A 25,238-nucleotide genomic window follows, 5' to 3' on the forward strand; every position below is an offset into this window, starting at 1 on the left:
CCCCCATCAAGACTTTTTATTGGCCTGGAAAAGATGAAATCTCTCCAAAGCGAAGGTAACGAAGAGATTCCTTCTTAGATAGTTGACACCAGAACAGGTGTTCCCATTGGAGGATTTCACCCTTTTCACTCACTTCAGTTCAATAATTTTCAATGTAATTTCACAAAGCAGTGGGGACAACCTTTAACCAAACAGAGTGAGTGAAAATCAGCACTAATCATGGGGCAAGGAGACACAGTACATACATCACTTACCGGCTGTATTCTACGGTTTTCAAAACACATAACTACACCAAAATAGTAAATATCTTACAACTTTATATTCAGTTTCACTGTTATATACACTAAATTCCCAAAAATATTGGGACGCCTGCCTTTACACACACATGAACTTTAATGGCGTCTTAGTGCGGAGGGTTCAATATTGAGTTGGCCCACATTTGCAGCTATAACAGCTTCAACTCTTCTGGGAAGGCTGTCCACAAGGTTTAGGAGTGTGTCTATGGGAATGTTTGACCATTCTTCCAGAAGCGCATTTGTGAGGTCAGGCATTGATGTGTGGGGCGAGAAGGTCTGGCTCACAGTCTCCACTCTAATTATCCCAAAGATGTTCTATCTGGTTGAGGTCAGGACTCTGTGCAGGCCAGTTAAGTTCCCCCAAACTCGCTCATCCATGTCTTTATGGACCTTGCTTTGTGCACTGGTACTCAGTCATGCTGGAACAGGAAGGGGCCGTCCCCAAACTGCTCCCACAAAGTTGGGAGCATGTAATTGTCCAAAATGTCTTGGTATGCTGATGCCTTAAAGCAGTGTTTCACCCAAAAAAAAAACAACTTTATAGCATCTCATTCAGCATAGTAGCGCGAGCTACAGTATGCCTTTATATTTTTTTTTGGCGCTGTACTCACTGTTTAATCGCGTAGTAAAATTTCAGACTCCCCGCGGGGAATGGGCGTTCCTATTCAGAGGGCTCGTGATTGAAGGCCGGCTATGGCGCGTCACGCTTCACGAAAATAGCCGGAGTAGGTCTCGGCTCTTCCCGGCGCTATACGGCGCCTGCGCACAGACATCGGAGCTGACTGCGCAGGCGCCGTGAAGAGCAAACACCTATTTCGGCTATTTCCGTGAAGCGTGACGCGCCATAGCCGGCCGTCAATCACGAGCCCTCTGCATAGGAACGCCCATTCCCCTGAAACTTTACTACGCGATTACACAGTGAGTACGGCACCAAAAAAATATATAAAAAGGCATACTGTAGCTCACACTACTATGCTGAATGAGATGCTAGAAAAAAATTTTTTTTTAGGGAGAACCCCCGCTTTAAGTGTTCCCTTCACGAAGGGGCCAAACCCAACCCCTGAAAAACAACCCCACTCCACAATCCCCCTCCACCAAATGATTTGGACCACTTTACAAAACAACTTACATACAAATTCAACTTCAGAACAAACCTACAGAGTCTTGTTTGTAACCCAGGGACTGCCTATGTTGCCATTACTTTCTACCCCGTTCGAGAAGCAATGAAGAGTAGAAGTGTGCCGCAACCATCCATACATTCCTGCAAAGTACCTGTGCACGTGAGCTATACCTGTGACTGGTCGTAATCTGCGTAATGCAGTCGATGGTCTCTTCATGTCAGCCAAGACCTTGTAGAGATCTTCATCACTCATTCGGTCCCCTTCCTGTAAAAGACATTGAGATAGTCACCCAAACGAACAGCTAAGAGAAGAAGTGCGTTATTTCCTCGCCACCAACAAAACTGAAATCTGCACTGGAAAAGCAAAAGTGGAAAAAATAGATTTTTAATACAGCTTACCTGTAAAAATCTTTTTCTTGGAGTACATCACGGGACACAGAGCGGCATATTCATTACTATATGGGTTATATGGAGTACCTTCAGGTGATGGACACTGGCAATCTCAAACAGGAAATGCCCCTCCCTATATAACCCACTCCCATAGGAGGAGTACCTCAGTTTTGTAGCAAGCAGTATGCCTCCCAAAATGGTCCTCAAAAGAGGGGTGGGAGCTCTGTGTCCCGTGATGTACTCCAAGAAAAAGATTTTACAGGTAAGCTGTATTAAAAATCTCTTTTTCTTTATCGTTACATCACGGGACACAGAGCGGCATTCATTACTATATGGGATGTCCCAAAGCAATGCTTACAATGAGGGGAGGGAGAACATCTCCAAGACAAAAGGATTTAATTTAGAGAATACTCAAATCATAATAAATCCAACTTAGTTGAGAAAAATAATCTTAAATTTTAAATTTAACTCAAAAAAGAGGAGCCCCCGGAATCCGAGGGTCTCAAACTGCAGCCTGCAGCACTGCCTGCCCAAAGGCTGTATCAGAATTCCTTCTTACGTCCAACTGGTAGAATTTTGTAAACGTGTGGACAGAAGACCAGGTTGCCGCCTTGCAAACTTGAGCCATAGAGATCTGGTGGTGTGCTGCCCAGGAGGCGCCCATGGCCCTAGTAGAATGAGCCTTTAATGATACTGGAGGAGGCAACCCTTTCAAGCCGTAGGCCTGAGTGATTAATTGCTTAATCCACCTAGAAATGGTGGACTTTGCAGCTGCCTGCCCCTTCTTGGGCCCATCCGGTAATATGAACAGCACATCTGTTTTCCGGATCTTCTTTGTAGCTTTAAGATAGGCCTTCATGGCCCTGACGATATCCAAGGTATGCAGCAACCCTTCCTTTCTGGAAGTAGGTTTAGGGAAGAAGGATGGTAATACCAAATCCTGGTTCAAATGAAAACTGGATATAACCTTCGGTAGGAAGGAAGGATGAGGGCGGAGAACGACCCTGTCCTTATGAAAAATAAGATATGGTTCCTTACAGGATAAGGCCGCCAGTTCCGATACTCTTCTTGCGGAAACTATGGCGACCAAAAATACTAACTTCCTTGTCAGTAAAACCAAAGGAATTTCAGCCAACGGCTCAAACGGTTGTTTCTGTAAAGTTGACAGAACAAGGTTTAAATCCCACGGGCAAAGCGGGGATTTAACTGGAGGTTTAATACGCAAGACCCCTTGAAGGAAGGTCTTAACCAGCGAGTGGGTGGCCAGCGGCCGCTGAAACCACACTGACAGAGCAGAAATCTGTCCTTTGATTGTGCTTAATGCCAATCCTTTATCCACTCCTAGCTGGAGAAAACTTAAAACTCTATCAATGGTGAATTTGCGAGGAAGCCATAGCTTGGACTCACACCAGCCTACATAGGCCTTCCAGACCCTGTGATAAATCACCCTAGAGACCGGTTTCCTGGCTCTGATTAGGGTAGAGATTACTTTCTGAGACAGACCTCTACCCCTGAGAATCAGGGATTCAGCTTCCAGGCCGTCAAATTTAGATGCCGTAAGGCAGGGTGGAGGATCGGACCTTGCGATAGCAGGTCTGGCCGTAGAGGAAGAGTCCAAGGGTCTCCCACTACCATCCTTAAGATTAGTGAGTACCATGCCCTTCTGGGCCATGCTGGAGCTACCAGGATGACTGGTATGTGCTCCACCCTGATCCTGCGCAGCAGGCGGGGTAGTAACTGAAGCGGGGGAAACGCATAAAGAAGTTTGAACTGATGCCAAGGGCAAACCAGCGCATCGGTTCCGCAGGCCATCGGATCCCTTGAGCGGGACATGAACCTGTCTAGCTTCTTGTTGAGTCTCGATGCCATGACATCCACGTCCGGCACTCCCCATCTTTGGCAGAGTGCTTGAAAGATTTGTAGATGCAGAGACCATTCCCCCGGCCATAGAGTCTGGCGGCTTAAGAAGTCCGCCTGAAAGTTGTCCACTCCGGGAATGAATATTGCCGATATGCAGGGCACATGAGCCTCTGCCCATAGGAGAATCAAGCTCACCTCTCTCTGAGCGGCTTGACTCCTGGTTCCCCCTTGGTGATTTATGTATGCCACGGCCGTGGCATTGTCTGATTGAATTCTCACCGGGAACCCCTGCAATTTTGACGTCCAAGCCCTGAGGGCTAGTCGAGCAGCTCTGAGCTCCAAGATGTTGATGGGCAACTGCTCCTCTAGCTTTGCCCAAGTACCTTGGCGAGTGCAACCATCCAAAATTGCTCCCCAGCCTGTCAGGCTGGCGTCTGTGGTCACTATCTTCCAAGCCACTGGGCTGAAAGATCTCCCCTTCAGTAGGTTCTGAGGGTCTAACCACCAACACAGACTTTGTCGGACTCTTGATGAGAGCGGCAACGGGATATCCAAGGCCTGTGGCCTTCTGCTCCATGCTGACAGGATGGCTGCCTGCAGGATGCGAGTGTGACTCTGGGCGTATGGTACCGCCTCGAATGTGGCCACCATCTTGCCTAGTAACCTCATACATAGGCGAATAGTCGGTTCCTTTTTGCTTAGAACCAGTAGGATTAATTCCTTGATGGCTTTGACCTTCCTCAGAGGTAGAAACACTCCTTGTTGTTCTGTGTCTAATCTCATGCCGAGATATTCCAACTGCCTTGTGGGCAGGAAAGCTGACTTTTCTCGATTTAGGACCCAGCCGAACTTCTCGAGGTATTGGACCGTGAGGGCCACTGCTCGCTCCAAGCCGGGAGACGAGTGATCTATGACTAGGAGGTCGTCCAGGTATGCTAGGATCGTGACCCCTTGGATCCTTAGTTTGGCTAGGATTGAAGCTAGGACCTTCGTGAACACCCGGGGGGCCGTAGCCAACCCGAAGGGAAGCGCCACGAATTGGAAGTGACGCGAAGCCACCATGAAGCGTAGATATTTTTGATGTGGCTGATAAATTGGAACATGAAGGTAGGCATCCTTTATGTCTATGGACGCCATGAAGTCGTCCTTTTGGAGTGTGGCAGCTGCTGACCGCACGGATTCCATCCGAAATGAGTGGATCTTTAGGTATGCATTTACCATCTTTAGGTCCAAACTTGGCCTGACATCTCCATTGGACTTCGGGATGATGAATAGGTTGGAGTAGAAACCTAGTCCCTGTTCCAGGACTGGTACCTCTACTATTACTTCCTGGGAAAGTAGATGATTTAATGCCGACATTAATGCGGCTCCTTTCTCCGGATCGTTTGGAATCCTCGACTCCTGGAAATGAGGAGGAGGAAACTTTAGGAAATCTAATTTGTAGCCCGTGGCCACGGAAGACCGTACCCACTCGTCGGGAATGCTGGCTTCCCAAACCTCTGAAAAGAGTCGCAGCCTTCCCCCCACCTTCGTGGGTGGGGGCGCCCCTTCATAAGGGCTTGGGGGCTGGTTTTGATGGTTTGCGAAACCACTGCTTTCTGCCTCTAGCAGCCTGTCCTTGAGACTTGCTGTTGAAGCCGAAGTTTGCTTTCGCAGGAGGCCGTCGATACTGTTTGGCATTAGAGGGCCCCTGCCCAGGGGAGTACTGTCGTTTAAACACAGGCCCCTGAAACTTCTTCTTAGTTGGCAAGAGAGTACTTTTGCCGTTTGAAATGGTCTGAATGTATTTATCTAGGTCTTCTCCGAAGAGTCGTCCTCCATAGAAGGGAAACCCTACCAGGAGCTTCTTGCATGGGGGCTCGGCCTCCCAGCTCTTTAACCATAAGAGTCTTCTCATATGGATAAGGGATAACGATAAACGTGACGCTTGCTGGATAGAATCCTTAATTGCGTCTACTGTAAAACATATGGCCCTAGGGACATCCGAAAATTCTTCTGCCTGCTGGGCAGGAATAAGTTTAAGCATCTGCTTAATTTGATCCGATAATGCTTGAGCAACCCCAATCGCAGCCACAGCTGGCTGTACTACTGCCCCTGCCGTAGTGAAGGAGTTCTTAAGTAGTGCTTCCAAGCGTTTATCAACTGGATCCTTGAATACCTGTATGTTTTCTACAGGGCATGTTAACGACTTGTTAACACATGAGATGGCTGCGTCCACTGCAGGAGTAGCCCATTTCTTGGAAAATTTATCTTCCATAGGATATAGGGCAGAGAATCTTTTAGGTGGTAAGAAGATTTTATCTGGCTTGTTCCAATCTTGGAACAAAACTCCCTCTAATAGAGGGTGGATCGGAAACACTGCATTGCTTTGAGGCGCCCTCAGTGAGCCCAAAGCTGAAACCGTCGATACCTGGAGATCTGGTACTGGCAAGTTGAATGCATTATGGACCAAGTCCGTTAAGGCTTGAATCCACCAGCCCTCCCCTTGGGAGACTGCTCCAGACTCCTCTGTATCCGGATCTTCGATCCCTGAACCTACTTGGTCCTTGTCCAAGAGATCGTCCAATTCCCCTGAGGAAAGGACCTCCTCTTCTGAGGGTCCACGCTCGGGCGACGGAGATCTAATCCGTTTACTGCCCCGCATAGCTGTGGCTATCATTTTTCCCATTCTTTTCTCCATCTCTCTTAAAGAGGTGAGTAATACCTCGTCCGTGACCATCTTAGGGTTGGACTGACCCGCGCCAGCTCCAGCCCCAGATCCCGATGGCCCCAAGGCTCCCTGTGGGGAAATCAGCGGCATAGCTTTGTCCGAGACCTCAGACTCTCTGGGGGAATCCCCACCTCTTGTACCCTCTGACCCGGATGCCATGGTACAATACCGAGGTACACCTGCTACCTATTGGTACTTGGAACTATAAAAGTTAATTGCCCAAACACCTGTTTGGGGGATAAAAAATGCTTCCTCTCCCCTAGATGACTTTTTTTTCAATCTTTTTTCAATCTTTCCTTTTTTTTTTTTTTTGTTTTTTGTTTTTTGTTTCAAATCCAGGAAAGAAAAATCATTCTGTCCCCCTGAGTAGTATTGCAAGAAAAACTATGTAAAAACTGAGGTACTCCTCCTATGGGAGGGGGTTATATAGGGAGGGGCATTTCCTGTTTGAGATTGCCAGTGTCCATCACCTGAAGGTACTCCATATAACCCATATAGTAATGAATGCCACTCTGTGTCCCGTGATGTAACGATAAAGAAACTTAAAGTACAACTAAAGGTAAAGCTTTTTTTTTTTGGTTTTGGGTGGAGAGGGATTACAATGCTTGTTAGGAGGATCCGGGCTCTGTGCACAAAAGCAGGCAAGTATAACATGTTTTCTTTTTTTGTTTGTTTGTTTTTTAAAACGAGACTTTGCAATCACTTTGAGCCCCATTAGAGATATCATATTTATCGGCGTATAACGCGCACTTTTTTCCCCTTAAAATCAGGGGAAAATCGTGGGTGCGCGATATACGCCGATCCCCGCTGTCTCTGAGCGCCGCAGCCTAGAGCCAAGCCGAGTGTACTGCGCACTCGGGTAGGCTCGGCTCCGCCCGCAGCCACGCGAGAGGAGCCGAGAGAAGCCGAGAGGAGCCAAACACATAGGAAATCCGTCTCATCTCGGCTCGGCCGAGGCGCCAAATCCAAAAACACACACCGCTGCAACCCCGGGCAAGGTGCGGATGGACTCGCAGACAAACACTCACAAAGCTGGACGGACCCCGCGTAAGGCTGCAGACGGACACCTCCAAAGCCGCAGACGGACACCCACAAGGCTGGACGGACCCCGCGCAAGGCCGCAGACGGACGCCGGACAAGGCCGCAGACGGACGCCGGGCAAGGCCGCAGACGGACGCCGGGCAAGGCCGCAGACGGACGCCGGACAAGGCCGCAGACGGACGCCGGGCAAAAATGTAAGTTTTTTTTCTCCTTAAACTACCTTTCTAAGCTTGGGGTGCGCGTTATACGCTGGTGCGCGGTATACCCCGATAAATACGGTAATACTCACATTCATGCAAATCAAACAAAGTTTATCCAAAATCTAACATTTGAAAAGGACCTTTTATCGGCGCCTGCACAGTCAGCTCTACACGGCTCCTAGTCGGTGCGCAGGCGCCGAATAGAGCCGACTCGCAGTTCGGCTAGTTTTGGAAACTCGTGACGCCCCTTATCCGCCGGGGGGGAAGTTTTTGTCAGGCTCGTCAATCATCTGGGCGAAGTCCCAGATGACATTGCGCCACTGCATAGGAACGCCTACTCCCGCGTGAGCGAGTACCCGGAAGCCAGGTGAAAAATAGCGATAATACCGTATGTACACCCCCCAAAAAAAACAGCATACTGTACATGTTTGAGGTATACAGAATGTAATGTTATATACTTGTTTTTTGAGTGAACCTCCGCTTCTATAGTGAGTGGTACCTTAAAATTCCTGAAAATAATATGGTTTCCTTCAATTATAATGATGTGGTACCAAGACAGTCTAGCAGCCTTGTAATATCCTTTCAATGTAGTAATGTCAAACCAGATTCAATCACCGGTTATTAGCTGGATTCACAAAGAGTAAAGCCGGCGTATCATTAGATACGCCGTCATAACTCTGAATCTGCGCCGTCGTACATTTAAGTGTATTCTCAAATTGAGTTACACTTAAATGTAGCTAAGATACGACCGCCTGCGCCGTCGTATCTTAGCTGTCTAGTTCCGCCGGCCGCTAGGGGCGTGAACGCTGATTTACGCCTAGAATGCGTAAATTAGCAAGATACACCTATTCACGAACATACGCTTGCCCGTCGCAGTAAAGATACGCCGTTTACGTAAGGCGTTTTCAGACGTAAAGTTAGTCGAACAAATAGCTGGCCTAGCCAATGTTAAGTATGGACGTCGTTCCAGCGTAGAATTTTGAAAATATTACGTCGTTTGCGTAAGTCGTCCGTGAATGGGGCTGGACGTAATTTACGTTCACGTTCATGACCAATAAGTCCTTGCGGCGTTCGTTAAAAATGTCAATCATGTCGGGTCATGGTTTATTTACATAAAACTCGCCCACCTCTTCACAATTTGAATTAGGCGCGCTTACGCCGGCCCATTTACGCTACGCCGCAACTTAGGAGGCAAGTGCTTTGTGAATACAGCACTTGCCTCTCTGACTTACGGCGGCGTAGCGTAAATACGATACGCCGGCTCTAAAATACGCCGCCCTACCTGAATCCAGCTATAAGTGTTAATCTCTTTCCAGTTTAATTGTTGCGTACAACTGGTTTCATCTCCCACACACATCTCACCTGTTTAAAGAAGTTGGTGACGGTGAGAGTCGCTGGTCGGAAAGTGTTAAACCCACAAACTTCCTCCCCAACACTGAGCCGCTCAAAGGCTTTCCTCTTCCTCTCGTTCCATGTGCCTTTTCGTTCTGTACAAACCAGGGGGAGAATCAGATTGTGGTTACCTTAGGAGCCATAGACAAATACGCAATCATTGTGCTCTACTGCTATACACAGCCAGACCTTAGATAACCAATTGGACCGAGCAAAAAAAAGCCCTAAACAGACTTCTACCTGGCTTGCCAATCCTGAGCTATAGTGGGATCAAATACTGCAGGCCCGGCGCCCAGAACCTTTCATCATTCTAATAAAATCAGGCCAATGTTTACCGATGAAGTCATGGCCATAGCAGTAGAAAAGACCGCTCACCTGAATATCCTTTTAGATAGTGGATCACTGCCTAAATATACATTCAATTGTTCATTTCTGTCTATATGCAACCCTAAAACCAGTCCATAATAATGCACGCTCCTTAGTTGAAACCAGCTTCAAGTTGTCTTGTAATATATTTATTACTTGCAAATAAATGCTTGAAACTAGCTAAACCCCTTTATGCCAGGGGAACGCAACCTTGGGGCCCTCCAGCTGTTGCAGAACTACAAGTCCCATCATGCCTCCGGAAGTAACTTTAACTGCCAGCCTTGCATTGCCTCATGGGAAATGTAGTTCCACAACAGCTGGAGGGTCCTAGGTTGCCTACCCCTGATTTATACAATCTGCCTTTCTAACCAAGATATTAAATGATCTCTGATCCCTGCTACAGTGCTAACCTAACAAAGTGGGTAGATCTTAAAGCATAACTTTGCATTGATTTATTTTTGAATGGGCCCCCAGGGGCTGGTAGCCATAATGTTCTAATATTCAAAGCATACAGTGCCTTGAAAAAATATTATTCATACCCCTTGAAATTTTCCACATTTTGTCATGTTACAACCAAAAACAAATGTATTTTATTGGGATTTTATGTGATAGACCAACAGAGAGTGGCTCATAATTGTGAAGTGCAAAGAAAATGATAAATGGTTTTCAACATTTTTTACAAATAAATATGTGAAAAGTGTGGGGTACACTTGTATTCAGCCCCCCGGAGTCAATACTTTGTAGAACCCCCTTTCGCTGCAATTACAGCTGCAAGTCTTTTGGGGATGTCTCTACCAGCTTTGCACATCTAGACAGTGACATTTCTGCCCATTCTTCTTTGCAAAATAGCTCAAGCTCTGTCTGATTAGATGGAGAGCGTCTGTGAACAGCAATATTCAAGTCTTGCCACAGATTCTCAATTGGATTTAGGTCTGGACTTTGACTGGGCCAATCTAACACATGAATATGCTTTGATCTAAACCATTCCATTGTAGCTCTGGCTGTATGTTTAGGGTCGTTGTCCTGCTGGAAGGTAAACTTCCACCCCAGTCTCAAGTCTTTTTCAGACTCAGATTTTCTTCTAAGATTGCCCTGTATTTGGCTCCATCCATCTTCCTATCAACTCTGACCAGCTTCCCTGTCCCTGCTGAAGAAAAGCATCTCCACAACACGATGCTGCCACCACCATGTTTCACAGTGGGGATGGTGTATTCAGGGTGATGTGCAGTGTTAGTTTTCTGCCACACATAGGCCTGGATTCACAAAGCACTTACGCCGACGTATCTCGAGATACGCCGCGTAAGTGCAAATATGCGCCGTCGTATCTGTGCGCCGTGCCCACAAAACTAGATACGCCTGAAAATAGGCTTCATCCAACCGACGTAACTTTCCTATGCCGGCGTATCGTGGGCGCATATTTACGCTGGCCGCAAGGGGCACTCCCATTGATTTTGTATTAATATACGCAAATTAAGTAGATAAGCCGATTCACGAACGTCCTGGCGCATAATATACGCGGTTTGCGCAAGTCCTACATCCGGCGTAAAGTTATTCCCCATATATGAGGCGCAACTCATGCTAAGGTATGGACCAGGGAACACAGCCGTCGTATTTTACGTCGTTTACGTAGTACGTGAATAGGGCTGGGCATAGGTTACGTTCACGTCGTAGGCAGTGATCCGTCGTATCTTGGGGAGTAGTTCCGACGTGATTCTGAGCATGCGCACTGGGATACGTCCACGGGACAACGCATGCACCGCTCGTTTTAAGTACTTCTATGACTCTTGGCCCATCATTTGCATGGGGTCACGCCTCATTAGCATGGCTCACGCCCACTTACGACGGCTTACGCAGAGGGAACCCAGCGCAGTTTGGGAGGCAAGTGCTTTGTGAATTCGGTGCTTGCCTCTCTGCGGTACGTTGGCGTAGCGTAAATTAGATACGCTACGCCGGCATAAATATGCGCCGATGTATGTGAATCCGGGCCATAGTATTTTGCCTTTAGTCTAAAAAGTTACATTTTGGTCTCATCTGACCAGAGCACCTTCTTCCACATGTTTTGCTGTGTCCCCCACATGACTTCTTGCAAACTGGACTTCTTATGGCTTTCTTTCAACAACGGCTTTCTTCTTGCCACTCTTCCATAAAGGCCAGATATGTGGAGTGCACGACTTATGCCTAATACACACGACTTGGAATCCCGACGGGAAAAGTTCAGTTGGAAATCCCAAGGGGAAAACCGAAAACCTGCTCTCGACTTTTCCCCTGTACAGACGTTCTGTTTTCCCGTCGGGAAAACTCCGATAGCTTTTCCTCAGGAATCCCGACCGTGTGTATGCTTCATCTGAGTTTTTCTCCATAGGAAAGCTGCCAAAATTTTCAGTTTTCCACTGGGAAAAGTCTACCGGGAATCCCAAGAAAAAAAGGAGAGCAGGTTCTCTTTTTTTGTCCGGCGGTTTTTGGGCAGTTTTCCCATCGGGAAAAACTGCAAGGAGCATACACATGGCCGGGATTCCCAGCCAAAAGCTCTCCTCGCAGTTTTCCCGTTGGAAAACCCGGTCGTGTGTACGAGGCGTAATAGTTATCCTGTGGACAGATTCTCCCACCTGAGCTGTGGATCTCTGCAGCTCCTCCAGAGTTACCATGGGCCTCTTGGCTGCTTCTCTGATTAATGATCTCCTTGCCCGGCCTGTCAGTTAGGTGGACGGCCATGTCTTGGTAGGTTTTCAGTTGTGCCATACTCTTTCCATTTTCGGGATGATGGATTGAACAGTGCTCCAGGAGATGTTCAAAGCTTGAGATTTTTTTTTTTTAGAACCTAACCCTGCTTTAAACTTCTCCACAACTTTATCCTTGACCTGTCTGGTGTGTTCCTTGGCCTCCATGATGTTGTTTGTTCACCAAGGTCACCAACAGTCGTATTTACTAATTAGGTGACTTCTGAAGGCAATTAGTTGCATTAGATTTTAGTTGGGGGTATCAGAGTAAAGGGCTGAATACAATTGCATGTCACACTTTTCAGATATTTGTATAAAAAAAAAAATTGAAAACCATTTATAATTTTTCTTCCACTTTGTGTTGGTCCATCACATACAATCCATTTAAGTTTTTGGTTGTAACATGACAAAACGTGGAAAATTTCAAGGGGTATGAATACTTTTTCAAGGCACCGTATAAGCACATTATGGCAGAATTACCTGCCAAGTGATCCCAGACTGGTCATGGACGCTTCCATCCTCTACATCTTCCTTCCAGGTCCAGACTGTTTGGCCACTTGATTGGCTGGGCTGCGATGACTTCACTCCCTTGCATGCGCATGGGAGTCAAATCATCACAGCATAGAGTGGTGTCAACAGGCAGAAAGAAGAAGTGATGTCAAAATAGACCAACTTGGTTCTCTTGTCATAAAAATCCTACCCGTCACTATTTTCTTAGGGTCAATTCCATTTTAAGATCTGTTCTCCTGGAACAGGGGTCTCCAAACTTTTTAAACAAAGGGCCAGTTTATTTCACTTCAGACTTTAGAGGGGCCGGACTGTGACCAGCGGGAGTGGAAATTTGCCTGGCATCAGTTGGACTAAACATCGCCACATTTGGCATTAGCGGGGACAATAGTTGGCATCATTGGGAGGAATAGTGCCCCATTGTTGTCAGTTGGCAGAATAGCGTCTTGTATCAGTGAGAGGTATTGTGTCTCAAGGGCTGGATAAAGACAAGAAAAGGGCCACATCCAGCCCGCGAACCACAGTTTGCTATCTTCCAGGACAGTGGTCTCCAATGTTCATGCTGATGGAAAAAAATAAACAAAAATCAGTCACCATTGTCACAAGCTAGGGACATTAAGGGTTATAGAGTGACATAGAAAAGCTTGCTATCTTTTTTGATTGGGCTTACGATTGATCACTCAAAACGAGTTACCATCATATTCCGTTACCCTCTCGCCACTGTTCCATTGTTCTCCGTATCCATGCCTGTTTAGATCTGTTGAGCCTATGTGTGGCCTTTGTGTAGTAGTCTGTATGACCAGGAGTACTGTTTTTATATGTTTTGTTGGATACTGTATTACTTAAATAAATAATTAGCAAAAATAAAATCAGTCAATCAGTCAGGGTCGAAACACATTGCAGGTGTCTGCACTCCATTAGGGCCCGTGCAATGACAGGCATTTGACCTACTTCAAGCTTTCTGATAAACTGGTAGTTCTGTAGGAGTTGTGAGACCCGTCAATGCTGGTAAAAAAATCACTTGAGCTGAACAATTGATGAATACTTGGCAGTGATGCGGTATCTTTCATGTTTTAAAGGAGGCGCCGATATACAGAATTTTACCGTAAACTGATAAAAATTATTTCAACACATTGTGGAACATGGCCAAGTCTATTTATACTTTCATACACAATAGACCTTCTTGCCATTTTTCAAAATTGTCAAATAATAATAATACAATAATAATACAAGTCAGTATTCCTCCCTTGTTAAAGGGGGGGGGGGTCATAAGATGCCAGCATACATACCATGCATAAATGTATGAGCAATCTGAGAAATGCTTGTGATAGGCAGTGAAGGGGCTCCCTTGCAACTGATAATGAATGGGTCAGTGGAAAATCCCTTTCCCACAGAGAAAAAAGGAACAATGTTTTTTACGTCCTAAAGTCAGATACAAATTCTGAGGTGGCTTGTTGGTGCGATGATCACAACAACGGACAAAGATCACATACAGTTTTTTTATTTTCATAAAAGCATTACCTACATCAGGGGTCTCTAAACTTTCCAAACAAAGGGCTCTCCTTTAGACTTTAGGGGGGGGGGGGCTGGATTGTGGCCAGTGGGTTAGAAACTGGTCTCAGTGGGGGTAGAAACTGGCGTCAGTTGGAGTAAACAATGCCTCAGGTGTGGTGTTCCGTTGCATAGTACCTGTGGTCAGTAGGAGGAAGATTATGGCCCAACATTGACCTCAGTGGGAGCAATAGCGCCCCATTTTTGGCATCAGTGGGAGCAATAGCGCCCCATTGTTGGCATCAGTGGGAGCAATAGCGCCCCATTGTTGGCATCAGTGGGAGCAATAGCGCCCCATCGTTGGCATCAGTGGGAGCAATAGCGCCCCATCGTTGGCATCAGTGGGAGCAATAGCGCCCCATCGTTGGCATCAGTGGGAGCAATAGCGCCCCATCGTTGGCATCAGTGGGAGCAATAGCGCCCCATCGTTGGCATCAGTGGGAGCAATAGCGCCCCATCATTGCCATCAGTGGGAGCAATATTGCCCCATCATTGCCATCAGTGGGAGCAATAGTGCCCCAGCATTGCCATCAGTGGGAGCAATAGTGCCCCATCATTGCCATCAGTGGTAGAAATAGAGCCCCATCATTGCCATCAGTGGTAGCAATAGAGCCCCATCATTGCCATTAGTGGGAGGAATAGTGCCCCATCATTGGTATCAGTGGGAGGAATATTGCCCCATCATTGGTATCAGAGGGAGGAATAGTACTTATAAAACGTCAATGGCTCTGGACTTGGAAAGTGCTCCACAGCCAACTTTTTCTAGTTTGGAAAGCATCCTTTGCAGAACCCAGTGCCTAAGGGTAATTTCCAGTCTGTCTACAAAACGTCTAGTGCGGTCCGGACACAATTCTCCAAAAGCCAGGCTGGGGATGAATGCACTGGGAAGCTGCAATTGAAGAGTCAAAGCTCCAGCAGTGATGTAGAGAAGGATCTTAGTTGGAAGAAAAAAAATTGTAGAAAAAAAAAGGTGTTTGCAATTTTTGTTAATTATTTAACCAAGCAGCGCTGCAGAAAAGACATGCATTCTTCCAGGACATTAGCAAAATATTAAGGCAAGCCAGTAGTGGGTATCCTGGGCTGGCCTACAGATCTTTTTGTTTGCCAGTGTCTAATCCTCATGTAGGCAGCGGTAAAAGGTCAAAGACTTCTTGTATACCCCAATGGATGAGAAGGAAATTAGAGCCTTCAATAACTGTAGCACAATAGATGTGGTAAATCAATTTGAGTGTCCTTGTGGATTATTGTACAATACCAAAAACTTAGGATAGAGGTTTTCATATCCTAAGCATATCCTAAGCAGTAGCTCCGTAAATTGCGTGTGCGCTGTGTAAACTTGCCCTGCGTAAGGGCACCTAATGTAAATTATCCCGTAGGGGGCGGGAATCATTTAAATTAGGCGAGCTCCCGCACCGAGCGTAGAGCGCATGCTCCGTCTGGAAACTTTCCCGACGTGCATTGCGGCAAATGACGTCGCAAGGACGTCATTTGCTTCAAAGTGAACGTGAATGGCGTCCAGCGCCATTCACGAATCACTTACGCAAACGACGTAGATTTCAAATTTCGCGACGCGGGAACGACGGGTATTTTTTAGCATTGGCTGCCCCTGCTTTTAGGATGTGCAACCTTACGCGAAACCTGACGTACGCAAACTACGTAAATTGCGTACGCAGGGCTCGCGCAACGTTGTGAATCGGTGTTAGTATGCAATTTGCATACTATACACTGAGCACAACGGGAACGCCACCTAGCTGCCATCGCTAGAATGCAGCCTAAGATATGCGTGGCATAAGAGCCTTATGCCACGCAGATTTTAGGCTGCAGTCGGCGTTACGATGTTCCTGAATCAGGAGCATTCGTAACGCCGGGGCAAGTAATTGCGCTGTGTAACCTATGGTTACACAGGCGCAATTGCTTCTTGAATCCGGGCCATTGTCTATAGACAGCCTATGAATATACAGAAATCTCACAGTGTGCCTGCCTGAGTCTCGAGACCTGTTGTGCTATCATTGCCACATATAGTTCCATCACTAGGCAGATCTATGACTACAAAAACTGGGAAAACCTAATATCATGAAATCTGCCACTGAAAAAAATGATGCCGTGTTTAACTATTCATAAAAAGAGGAAAAAAAACCTGATTATTTCTTACCACCCTCAGAGTCCGAGTCCCCACCAGTTGTCCCCATGCTGTTCACAATATTCATTAGGTGAATGGCAGTCCAAGCAAAGGGCATGCGATACCGACCCAGCCGGGAGCAGAACTGTTCAGATTGGGCCCTCAGTTTGTCCACCTTTTCCTTGTTCTGGGGACATAAAATAAAATAAAATGCTCAGTAAGCAGCTCAGCTTTCCCTGCAACTTCCTTCACATGAGTGACTTCGACAGCTCAGCTCCCAATCCTAGTGAAGCAGTGAAAAAGCAGCTTCAATTCCTCATGCTACCGCTTTCAGCTACAAATCTTCAGCTCCTTCTTCCAATACCGACTCAGCAGACCAAACAACCTTTCTCCTACCAGCAAAGACTCTTTGGCCTTCCGATCTCGAACATAGAGCATGTGCTCTAGAAGTAGCAGAGGGATCTTGGCTGATGAAAGAAAGACTGCTGCTGTGACTTTGAGGATGAATTACTTCACAGTGCCTGCATCTACAGAGGTCAGTAAGTACTCGTTTGCTGCTTGTTAAGAATATATGTGCAAATTTAATTTTCCTCAACCTGGTCACAGGGGCATAACCGTTTAACGCAGTGGTCATCAACCCTGTCCTCAGGGCCCACTAACAGGCCGGGTTTTATGCATTACCTTGGGAGATGCAGACTAGAATACTGCAATCACTGAGCAGCAAATGATATCCCCTGTGATGTATTTCAGTTATCTTGCAAACCTGGTCTGTTAGTGGGCCCTGAGGACAGGGTTGATGACCACTGGTTTAACACACATCCCACAATGTACAGTGACAACGTGTTACTTTCATACAAAAAAACATCTAGCTATGAACAAGTATTGTGAAAAAAGTATGTACAAGTGTATGCTGTCTTCAAAACATTTACATTTATCTTTAAAGTAATTGTAAAGTCTTGTTTTTTTTTGTTCTATAAAAATAACAAAGCCATTGCTTAGGCCTCCAGGAAAGTGCCTGGTGGTCCCCTAGTACTCTAGACCAGTGGCGGATGGTGTTTTTTTTGGGGGGGAGGCGGCATTAGCACAACTGCCCCCCCACCCACCGGCAGCACCCCCATCCGCCTTTCCTCCACCCCACCTCTTGATCCTTTCCATACTCATTCTCTCCTAACCACCTTCTCCTATTTTCCTTTACCTACTTTATTAGAGCCATGTTATCCTTTTCTTCTGTTCCTTGGAACACATAAAAAATGATGGGTTGGGCGGTTCAGGCCTCTTCCTGTGGAGATTTTGCAGTGTTTTCCACCCAACAAACAAATATTTTTTTCTTTTCGTGGACATGCCTATTATTGTATTACTAAATGAGACGTTGATCCTTCATTTAACTGACCCAATTGTTGTGAATATTGTATGTTATCTATGTCATTGAACTTTGCCTTCCCCAAATTCTAAACCAATAAAAAATATATTTGAAAAAAATAAAATAAATAACAAACATGTTATACTGTACTTACCTGCTGGATTTGCACAGAGCAGACCGGATCCTCCTCTTCTCGGGTCGCTTCTCTGTTAAGTGCCCCCAGAGCAAGCAGCTCGTTATGGGGGGCACCCAAGCTGAGCTGCAGCTCTGTGTGTCCATTCAGGCACGGAGCTGCGATTCGGCCCCGCCCCCTCTCTCTCCTGATTGGCTAACTGACTTTGATGGACTGCAGTGGGAGCCAATGGCACCAATCAGGAAGGAGAGTCCCAGACGGTCGAGACACTGGTGGACATCACTGGACAGAGATGGGGCTCCGGTAAGTATTAGACCCCTTTCACACTGAGGAGTTTTTCAGGCGTTTTAGCGCTAAAAATAGCGCCTAAATACCGCCTGAAAAACTCCTGCCCCGCAGTCTAAGTGTGAAAGCCCGAGGGCTTTCACACTGGAGCGGTGCGCTAGCAGGACCGCTCCAAAATGACCTGCTAGCAGCATCTTTGGAGCGGTGAAGGAGTGGTGTGTTTACCGCTCCTTCCCATTGAAAGTAATGGGAAACCGCGCATCGCCGGCGTTATTAACCCTTTTTCGGGCACTAGCGGGGGTTAAAACCACACCGCTAGCGGCCGAATACCACCGCAATTCCAACGATATAGCGCCACTAAAAATAGCGCCGCTATACCGTCAGCGCACCTCCCGCCCCAGTGTGAAAGAGGCCTTAGGGGGGCTGCTGCACACAGAAGGCTTTTTATCTTAATGTATAGAATGCATTAAGATAAAAAAAACTTCTGACTTTACAACCACTTAAATTTTTGCCAAACTGGCTCACTGTAACAAAATGTCAGTTTTAATCTTTTTGCTCCGTGGTACTATATTTTTTTAAATAAAAAAAAAAGACATTGCTACGTGATTGCCTAAGGCCTACAGAGAGAGGCAGAGGACTTTCACAGTAAGTGAAAAGTCTGCAGAATGCGATGTTTATAGATCAGCATAGATGAATCTCAACGAAAAGAAATGTTTATGGAGACACAACATTCATGTCGGTAATAGCTGCAACATGTGGGCCTTTCACACTGTACAGCTGCTGGCCTGTCTCTTCTTGTACTGCGTCTATTACTAGTTACAAAGGGGCCCAGGTATGAACTGATATTTCTATTGCTTGGTGCTAGGCCATTAGTTGCTACATTTACCCGCATATGGCATGAGTTTCCCAAGAAGAATTTGCAATGATATTAAATAGCACATGTGTCTCCTTTCACACTTGGGGCCAGATTCTTGCACATCCGCGTATTTTTGCGCGGGCGTAACGTATCTGATTTACGTTACGCCTCCGCAACTTAGACGGGCAAGTGCTGTATTCTCAAAGCACTTGCTCCGTAAGTTGCGGCGGCGTAGCGTAAATCGGCCTGCGTAAGCCCGCCTAATTCAAATGTGGGACAGGGGGGGCGTGCGCCATCCGTGGAAATCTCCCAGTGTGCATTGCTCCCAATACGCCGCAAGGACGTATTGGTTTTGACGTGAACGTAAATTACGTCCAGCCCCATTCACGGACGAGTTACGCAAACGACGTAACATTTTCAAATTTCGGCGCGGGAATGACGGCCATATTTAACATTGGTACACCGCACTTACGCCACCATATAGCAGGGGTAACTTTCTGCCGGGAAAAGCCCAACGTAAACGGCGTAACTGTACTGCGTCGGCCGGGCGTACGTTCGTGAATTCGCGTATCTAGCTGATTTACATATTTCGACGCGTAAATCAGCGTACACGCCCCTAGCGGCCAGCCTAAATATGCAGTTACGATCAGACGGCTTAAGAGACTTTCGCCTGTCGGATCTAAGGGAAATCTATGCGGCGCATAGATACGACGGCGCAACTCAGAGATACGACGGCATATCTGGAGATACGCCATCGTATCTCTTTTGAGAATCTGGCCCTTGGTATTTCACCGACATTTGAAGCGTAGATATTCATAATGTCCCAAAAAAACAAAACAAATTCCCTTATTTAACAGGTGCCACCAACACATATATGTGTGGCAAATGGAAATAGTACTCATCATGCATCATATGATGGGTATGCTAATTGTCTGGCTGTCATGCTAATGTTTTGGCTTTAATACTTCCCAAGGCACCGACCCAAAACAAGCAAAGAGATAGTGAATTTTCAATTTGCTCCCACTTTAATTTTCTGCATGCTCTTTCCAGCACAGTACCTTTCCAGTTTCCTCATTCAGCCGGGGACTGCACTCTAGGGGGAAGCAGAGAGCATAGCACACTCCCCTGCATTTACTTTCACTTTTGAGGCTGAAGGAGCTTCTTACAGTGCTGATGTATAGTTTGGCAGGAGCTCGGGAGATCTGACAGCCCTCATCTCCCCCGATACTGCGGCACACCTGAGAACCAGGATGGCCGTTCAAAACCGGCTTGCGGGCCGCGATTGGCCCGCGGGCCGGACTTTGGACATGCCTGACATAGACCTTGCAATAAATCTTTTTCTTACCTTGATGCCGTCACTCTCTTTTAAGACCATGTACGGCTCACAGCAATCCCCGATGTCTCCCTGCTGTAGGACCTTCTCCAGCTAAAATAGAACACAGAAAACATTCACATACATCACAAGGAAATTGAACACACACACAAATGTGCACAGTGCAACATATACACATCACACTGTGATATCTATGTAAAGGCATGACAAGGCGTATGACCTCGGTGGTATAATACGGAGATGACCATACATAGGAGGTCTTTCCTATTAAACAATGTACACGGGTGAAACTCAAGGCACCCAAACCATACGTAATTTTGGAAAGAAGAACTTTCTATTACCATGTGGAAAATGGATCTACCAGCAGTATGGCACAGCAAATGCAAACATCGGTTTAACCACAAACCCCATCAATACAAGCCCTTCTACTCACTTACAAATAACTACACATTTGCATTAAAGAAGGTATGGACCAATATAACTATGCACATACCATGCCTGCCCATTGAAGCTGGAAATCACTAAATTAGGCACCGCTACTACCATGATCTCTACTAGCTTCTGATTCCTGTACCAAGTGGCTGCTCTGCTGCACCGGAAACACTAGAGGTCGCCTGCTCAGCATAGGAACCATTCAGAGATCGTTTTACATTTTCTCAATGAATTGGATGAGGTGGAGTGGCGGAGCAGTGATGTCATAATCTCCACCTGGACGAATTAGAAAACGATTTGCATTCATTGAGCGACCTCATATGTGCAGTAAGCTTCTCTGCCTTTTGGCTAAGATCAAGCGTAGTATCTGTTCTTATCAATTGCCAAGCCGACTATGGTGGAGGTTGGGGTGGTGGCTATGCAAATCCTCTGGTGTAATGGTACCTAGATGGTTGGTATTGGTGCAAACCAAATGCGGAGCGTCCTAACGAACTTGGAGGCCGGCAATAGGTTCCCCCTGGGAAAGCTGGAAGGGTACTTCTGGTGGGGATGGGGGCTGCATTGGTCTGGATGAAGGCCAGGTTCCGAAAAAAGCCTGTGGTGCATATGCCCCTGGAGTGGCAGTCCAGGGGTGCCGTAATCTCACTGTGAGCGGGGGTCAATTTGACTTATAGCACCAAGGTCACTGCATTTTTTTCACACCTGCCTTTAGGGCCAAGCCTTTTGGCTAGGACCAGAGGATTTTTTTTATTCCTGGCCATAGGGGCCGGCCATTGTAATGCACAATGGCACCTTTCACTTCTCCTCTACTTCCTTCCCCCCACTATATATGTGTGTTTGTTCTGTCACTTTCTCTTTTTTGTTGTTATACACTTTTTCACGTTTGACTGGTAGGGTGTAGGTCATCGGGCCTGCCCTGAAAGTCTTGGGAGGGGGTGGATATGTCTTTCTGGCTTGGTTCGCCCCCTCTCCACTCCGGGAAGCCCCATCTAGTACTTGGGTTGGCCTGTTTCCGCAGACCTCCCAGCAAACAGGGTCTGTCGGGTTTCGGCCAGATGGATCATGTTAAGTACCCCAGTCCCCGCCTGGAGCCTAACGCCCCGGGGGATCAGGGTAGGGCCCTTTCTCTTCAGAGGAGGACTATGAGTACACCCTGTGCACGTTTTGTATTTCACTTTTTTGGTGCACCGAGTGGAGTCCGAGTGTGTTCACACACCACGGGCAAAAAAACAAAAAACATGTTAAGTAAGCAGCAGGGCAGCTGCTCAGCACAGGACCCAGAAGCTAGTGGAGATCACTGCAGTAGGGGTGCCTACTACAGTGATTTCCAGTCTACGGAGGGATTGACCAGGTATGGTATATGCATTGTTACATTAAGCCAAACAGTACCAATCTATGTATAAAATATCCATACCTGGAAATCACATATGGATATCAATACCTGAAAATCACCTTAAACAATGCTGCATTGTCCCCAAACCACTTGTAAGTAGTTTACACCAGGGAACACATCTGTGCAAGTTGTTGTATAAAAGTGTATTACTGTGTTCTATACCCTTACATTTCCAATTTAACACAAAATAAACTTGACAAAAGAGGAAACAACTTGTTTTCTACTTGAGTCCCTTTAGCCCGACTGGGAGAAATACCCGGGTGGTTCCCCCATACCCATAGAAGGATGCACAGTAATACTGCTCTGTGGATAACTCTGTAATCTGACAGATCAGACCAAGGAGCAGCACAAAGCCTGGGCAACCACATATGACAATTTTTTCCTAAATGTAGCTGGGGAACCCCTGTGGAAAGTGGTATTGTTAGAAACAGTCAGGCTTTCTCTGGCCAGCCACCAGATAATCCTTTTGTGGTTAGAAACTAACCCAGACTCCACTTTTTTAACGTTTGATCCTTTGTAAGTGTTACTTTTATTTTATTAAACCACATTTTTCTACGGTACGTCACTATTGTTGGATTCATTTCATTTTTTCGGTGGTTAACTATTGCCGTGGAAACTGGGGGAGTCCTGATCCTATGAGGTTGGAGATAGTTCCGTAAAGGCCCTGGCTGGGGTTCAGCCGCAAGCCAATTAAATGTATCTGTCTGGTAAGCGCATAAGTCTTACGGTGTCCCCTATCGGTGGTGGTTCTCTTCTTCCAGTGTGCTATCATATGATATGTCTCAGTCTATTCGGTACATCACTATGCAAGTTTCTTTTTCTTGGAATTTCCATACTTCTTCACCAATTGGGAGGATTCTCACCTCTGATGTTGACAGCAGCTCCATGTTAAAGGATCTGGATGGGGTTCAGCCGCAAGCTCGATTAGCTTGCCTTCTGGTAAGCACACATACTTACTAACTTCATCGGTGGTGGTTACGTTTAGCTTCACTGCATTGTTATTTTCTCACGATTTACATTCCTTGCAATTCTGAGGACTTTTTATGGACTTTCATTTTTTGGTTTTATCAACATTGAATGTCATTTTTTCAATTTTCACTTTATCAGCGCAACTTATCCCTCCCTATTTCTAGAAACTAACCATCACTGGTGCTGTGAGGGACAAAATGCTAATAATATCTAAAATACAAAATTTTGGAAAAATGGATTTGAGTCCCGGCTCTCAAAAACTGTTAACAGGACATAACCTTATCATCTCCTCTAATACCCCCCTTCTCCTCGGCCTTCCAAAAGTTTCTATTGCTCTTTTAAAGGCTAAGGCTAAGTTTTTATTTTGAAAAAAAAATAATAAGTGCACATTTTTTGCAGGTATAATAAAATGTGCATCTATTCTATTTATATTTTTCCTAAGGAGCTTGCAGAGCACTGCACGCGCAATCAGCAGACTCCTGCAGACTCTCAGGATAGCTGTCTGCCCATACCTCTGATACAAAAAGGCAGTTACTTGAGAGCAGGAAGATCAATGAACTACGAGAATGCTCGCCAGTGCCTTTGCAGTTCATTGAGAACTACAAGCCATCAGCCGCAATGGCTGATGGTACTTGTACTTGTAGTCTATTCATCATAGATGATGTGATTGAATGATGCGGCCGTATGGGTGGAGCCTCGCACTGTTTTCAAATTGTGATGGCGGGTGCAGGTAGAGGATCCGTCACAGGGAGGGGAGGATCGGGGGGAGAAGATACAGATGCTGGGACACATTACATGTTCCAAAGGTGAAATGATCCTTTAATGTGATAACTGGTCACAGGATTTAATCAAGATTTCCATGAAACTTTAGCCTACTGCATTTCTGGATCTACTTATCATTTTGACATAAAGTTTTCACTGATGGAGACCAATGCATTGAGTGGTCCAGGTTGATGACATGCTTATTTTAAAAGGGGTTGTAAAGGTACAATTTTTTTTCCCTAAATGGCTTCCTTTACCTTAGTGCAGTCCTACTTCACTTACCTCATCCTTCCATTTTGCTTTTAAATGTCCTTATTTCTTCTGAGAAATCCTCACTTCCTGTTCTTCTGTCTGTAACTCCACACAGTAATGCAAGGATTTCTCCCTGGAGTGGAGTGTCGTGCTCTAAGTGAAGGAGGACTGCAAGGTAAAGGAAGCTATTTAGGGAAAAAAAATTGTACCTTTACAACCCTTTTAAGGAGTTTCCAGAAATGGTTTAAAAACCGTAGAGGCAAACTGTATTTTTCAGACTCCCAGGCATGAGGAACACGACTATGTATGGCCAGATCTGTACAGCTAGCGATGTTAGGTATGTAACACACGATGGATATCACACAGACAGCAGAACATGGCGCTGACACTCAATGGATGTGGATAAAGCACCTTGATGACGAGATATATGTCAGGAGATGGGTATGTGATGGAGAATATGGCTGATCTTGCCAGGGTGGAGGGTGCTGGGTGTCCACCTTGTGCCCGCAGCATGTTTTTCATTGCGTCAGAATTCAGGTCGAAGTGGAACGCCTCGGATATCTAGGAAGCAAAAAATATATACAGATGTAAAATTCTGAAAATTTGACAGAGAGAGAAGAGAAGAGAAAGAGAAAGAAAGAAAGAGAGAGAGGGGAGAAAAGAGAGGGGGAAAAGGGGCAGGGGGTAGAGAGAGAGGAAAGAGAGAGAGAGGGGAGCGAGAGGGGGGAGAGGAGAGAGGGGGGAGGGGGAAGAGAGAGGGGGGAGGGGGGAAGAGAGAGGGGGGGGGGGGGGAAGAGAGAGGGGGGGAGGGGGGAAGAGAGAGGGGGAGGGGGAAGAGAGAGGGGGGAAGAGGAAGAGAGAGGGGAAAGGGGGAAGAGGAAGAGAGAGGGGAGAGGGGGAAGGGGAAGAGAGAGGGGAGAGGGGGAAGGGGAAGAGAGAGGGGAGAGGGGGAAGGGGAAGAGAGAGGGGAGAGGGGGAAGGGGAAGAGAGAGGGGAGGGGGGAAGGGGAAGAGAGAGGGGAGAGGGGGAAGAGAGAGGGGAGAGAGAGAAGAGAGAGGGGGGAAGGGAAGAGAGGGGAGAGGGGGAAGAGAGGGGGGAGGGGCAGAGAGAGAGGGGGAAGGGGAAGAGAGAGAGGGGGAAGAGGAAGAGAGAGAGGGGGGGAAGAGGAAGAGAGAGAGGGGGGGAAGAGGAAGA

At 46.5% G+C, this 25,238-nt stretch overlaps 1 protein-coding gene and 1 pseudogene across 5 annotated transcripts in view; one reads left to right on the forward strand and one right to left on the reverse strand.

The window, feature by feature from the left end:
- Positions 1-25,238, reverse strand: part of DOCK6 (dedicator of cytokinesis 6) — a 163,751-nt gene that overhangs the window by 138,154 nt on the left and 359 nt on the right. For all 5 annotated transcript variants that reach the window (XM_040346475.1, XM_040346474.1, XM_040346472.1 and 2 more), the window contains exons 2-6: positions 24,456-24,605; positions 20,249-20,329; positions 16,303-16,456; positions 8,980-9,104; positions 1,588-1,681 (exon numbers count right to left, since the gene is read on the reverse strand). In XM_040346475.1, the coding sequence (XP_040202409.1) occupies positions 1,588-1,681; positions 8,980-9,104; positions 16,303-16,456; positions 20,249-20,329; positions 24,456-24,566 (565 nt within the window). In that variant the 5' untranslated portion in view covers positions 24,567-24,605. The remainder of the gene's footprint in view (positions 1-1,587; positions 1,682-8,979; positions 9,105-16,302; positions 16,457-20,248; positions 20,330-24,455; positions 24,606-25,238) is intronic.
- On the forward strand, positions 20,997-21,153 carry LOC120933991 (annotated as a pseudogene).

Source organism: Rana temporaria, chromosome 3 (assembly GCF_905171775.1).
Source record: "Rana temporaria chromosome 3, aRanTem1.1, whole genome shotgun sequence".
In the NCBI taxonomy this organism is placed as follows: Eukaryota; Metazoa; Chordata; class Amphibia; order Anura; family Ranidae; genus Rana; species Rana temporaria.